Consider the following 3,057-nt stretch of genomic DNA (forward strand, 5'->3'; position numbering starts at 1 on the left):
AAACACTGAGCTGCAGCACACCTCTCCTCTCCCTTCCAAACACTAGCTACCCTCCAGGCAGTCAGTGGACATAAAGTTGTTCCTGTGATGTAGAGACAGAGCTCAGTTAAAACTTTATGGATGAAAAATACTTTTGTTACAGATTAATAACTCACCATTTTGAAACTCTTGCTCCAGTCCAAATTGACAAGCTGGTCGGCAACATGTAGCCTACAGCTGAATCGAAGCTGTTTACCATCTTTTTGCTGACCCGCCCTTCTCTGCTTCTGATTGGCTAGTACTCCTTAACTAGGAACTGTGCATGTGCAACTCCCAACAAAGATAATTTACAAGACACAAGAGAGACAAGATGTATCACTCCATAGCTAACGTGAAGCCTTCAACACAGGGTGAAAAGAGGAGCTGCAGCAATGTGCAGTATGACAAAAAATATGGCGTTTTTTGAAAATTAAGCAACGTAAGCCTGTTCTGGTACAACCCCTGAATAGGATTTGGAACCTGAAAATGGAAACTGATTCCAGTTCACTTGTCATGGATAGTAAAGTTTAATTTAATCTGATGAAATTTGCAAATCAGGTTTTCTGTTTGTATGAGATTGAATCTTAAGACTACATTGCCCTTCTCTACTATGCAGTCCTTTCCCAAGAGGAGAATGAGCTGGGTCGTTTCCTGCGCACCCAGGGTTCACACGACAAAACCAGGGCTGGAAAGATCATGCAGGCCACTGGAAAAGCCCTCTGCTTCTCCTCCCAACAGAGGTAGGCAACATACAAAAAGAAGAATCACTGTATGTGTAACAGATGTGTGTCACATCCTTTTGAAACATCAAGATAATTCACGTTTATCAGCTATAAGGAATAGGGTGGAGTGTCTTATCGTCCAACTGTAATCCCAGAGTTAGGTATGTACACTGCCAGGACATGTTCACCACCGAGATAATACTTTATTATCAAATGAGGATTCAATGTATTTGATTTCTGAATCTGTGTCACCAACAGCTAACTAGTAAAATAAGGCCAAATAACCATGCACAATGACTGATAATACGTAAACTAAGTGTTACATTATTATAATATCTTACAGCAATTGTGTTGCCCTTAGACTACGGGAAAATACTTAATAATTGCATGGTAAACAAGTGAGACTATGGCAGAGTGGATTTTGTTCCTCCCAGTGTTTCTCAATATTAAGACTAGATATTCACTTCTTAGTCTTTGTTTTGAGTTTTGCTTGTGGGGGGGATCAACAAACATTGGTTGAATTGATTCTTCCAGGGTCCTTGATTAATTCTACTACTTGCTTTTGCAACACATTTTCAAACTTTTGCTCTGTTGGAAGAGTGGAGAGACCTTTTGGTTTTAAAGCATATGTTATGTCTAGTAATGTCTTAAGCTAATGTGGTAATGATAATAATGTCAAATTTGAAACTATATCCCACAGATTGGCTCTGAGGAAACCTCTGTGCCGTTTGTACCAGGAGGTCGAAACGTTTCGCTATCGGGCTATTTCAGACACGTGGTTGACGGTGAATCGAATGGAGCAGTCCAGGACCGAATACCGGGGCGCGCTGCTCTGGATGAAGGATGTATCTCAGGAACTGGATCCAGATACTCAAAAACAGATGGAGAAATTCCGCAAGGTTTGTCCGTCACACAGTACAGGAGGGAGACTCAAAGGTCAAATAAATTGGCCTTTTTCACAGCAGACACTTTGACATGTCATAGCAGAAAGCACAGGTGTAACTAATAACACAAGTAATCAGTGTGTTCCATGTAGTTTTGCATTTTCCAGGGCACTGATAAGCACAAGTTATTAGTTGCACCCTTGCTTTTCCTGCTATGACAAGTTAATGTGTCTTGTGTGAAAAACATCTATTTATCTGTACACTGCAAGGCACTATATTTGTACATAATATATAAATACAGCAGTTTGCCAATGAATTGCGCTCCGATTAAATTATTGGCTATTGCACAGCTTGTAATCCACTATCAATATTGAGTGTCAGACAAATTTCACACAAAACAAAACAATGTGTGGTAGAAAGGTAAAATTTTATGACTGCGAAATCCAGCTATTTGCTGTAGGAGTAGGGCTGAGACTATTCTTAGCATTAATTAATCAGTCAATCATTTTTTTGATTAAATGTTGTAATGTAAATGTCAGAAAACAGTGGAAAATGTCCATCATCATTACCTAGAGCCCAAGGTGACGTCTTTATATACCTTGCTTGATAGCTGAATACAGTTATCATGATATTTAAAATATCATCAACTGAGTAATAATAATAATAATAAACCTTATTTGAAGAGCACTTTTCAAAAACAAGTTACAAAGTGCTTTAACAAGTGTAAAGACAAATACAAAAAAAAAAGATAAGAGCATTAAAAATTAATATAAAATTAGTAAAATAAAATAAAAGGGATAAAATAAAGTCAAATAAGATCGGGAAAAGCTCTCCTATAGAAGTATGTTTTAAGAAGGGACTTAAAACAGTTCACTGACTCAGCCGACCTGATTTCCTCGGGCAGGCTGTTCCAGAGCCTCGGGGCCCTGACAGCAAACACTGTGTCCCCTTTAGTTTTCAGTCGAGACTCCGGAACAGACAGCAGACCTCTGCCCGAGGATCTCAAGGTACGTGCTGGTGCGTATGGGACTAAAAGGTCAGAAATATAACAAGGCGAGAGACCATGAAGAGCTTTAAAAGTGATCAATAGAATTTTAAAGTCAATTCTAAAACATACTGGGAGCCAGTGTAATGAAGCTAAAATAGGAGTAATGTGGTCATATTTCTTTGTTCTGGTTAAAAGCCTGGCAGCTGAGTTCTGGACAGTCTGGAGTCGATCAATAGATTTTTGGGTTAAACAGGTGAAAAGGCTGTTGCAATAATCCAGGCGTGATGAGATGAAGGCGTGTAAAATTCTAAGTTGATAAAAACATGATTGAACAAGCTTTGTGGTGTGCTGCTCGAAATTTAAATTACTATCAAACCAAACACCAAGGTTCTTTGCCACAGGCTTAATGTGATTTACTAGGGAACCAGCAGATGGCAGTATTTGA

General features: G+C 39.0%; 2 protein-coding genes across 3 annotated transcripts in view; one reads left to right on the top strand and one right to left on the bottom strand.

The window, feature by feature from the left end:
• The window catches only part of LOC123968977 (glucocorticoid-induced transcript 1 protein), a 97,735-nt gene that overhangs the window by 62,497 nt on the left and 32,181 nt on the right, over positions 1-3,057 (bottom strand). The gene's annotated exons all lie outside the window — the stretch shown is intronic.
• The window catches only part of ica1 (islet cell autoantigen 1), a 56,928-nt gene that overhangs the window by 47,513 nt on the left and 6,358 nt on the right, over positions 1-3,057 (top strand). For both annotated transcript variants that reach the window (XM_046046039.1, XM_046046040.1), the window contains exons 5-6: positions 635-758; positions 1,441-1,639. In XM_046046039.1, coding sequence (XP_045901995.1) covers positions 635-758; positions 1,441-1,639 — 323 coding nt within the window. The remainder of the gene's footprint in view (positions 1-634; positions 759-1,440; positions 1,640-3,057) is intronic.

The sequence above is a fragment of the Micropterus dolomieu genome, linkage group LG03 (assembly GCF_021292245.1).
Source record: "Micropterus dolomieu isolate WLL.071019.BEF.003 ecotype Adirondacks linkage group LG03, ASM2129224v1, whole genome shotgun sequence".
NCBI lineage: Eukaryota > Metazoa > Chordata > Actinopteri > Centrarchiformes > Centrarchidae > Micropterus > Micropterus dolomieu.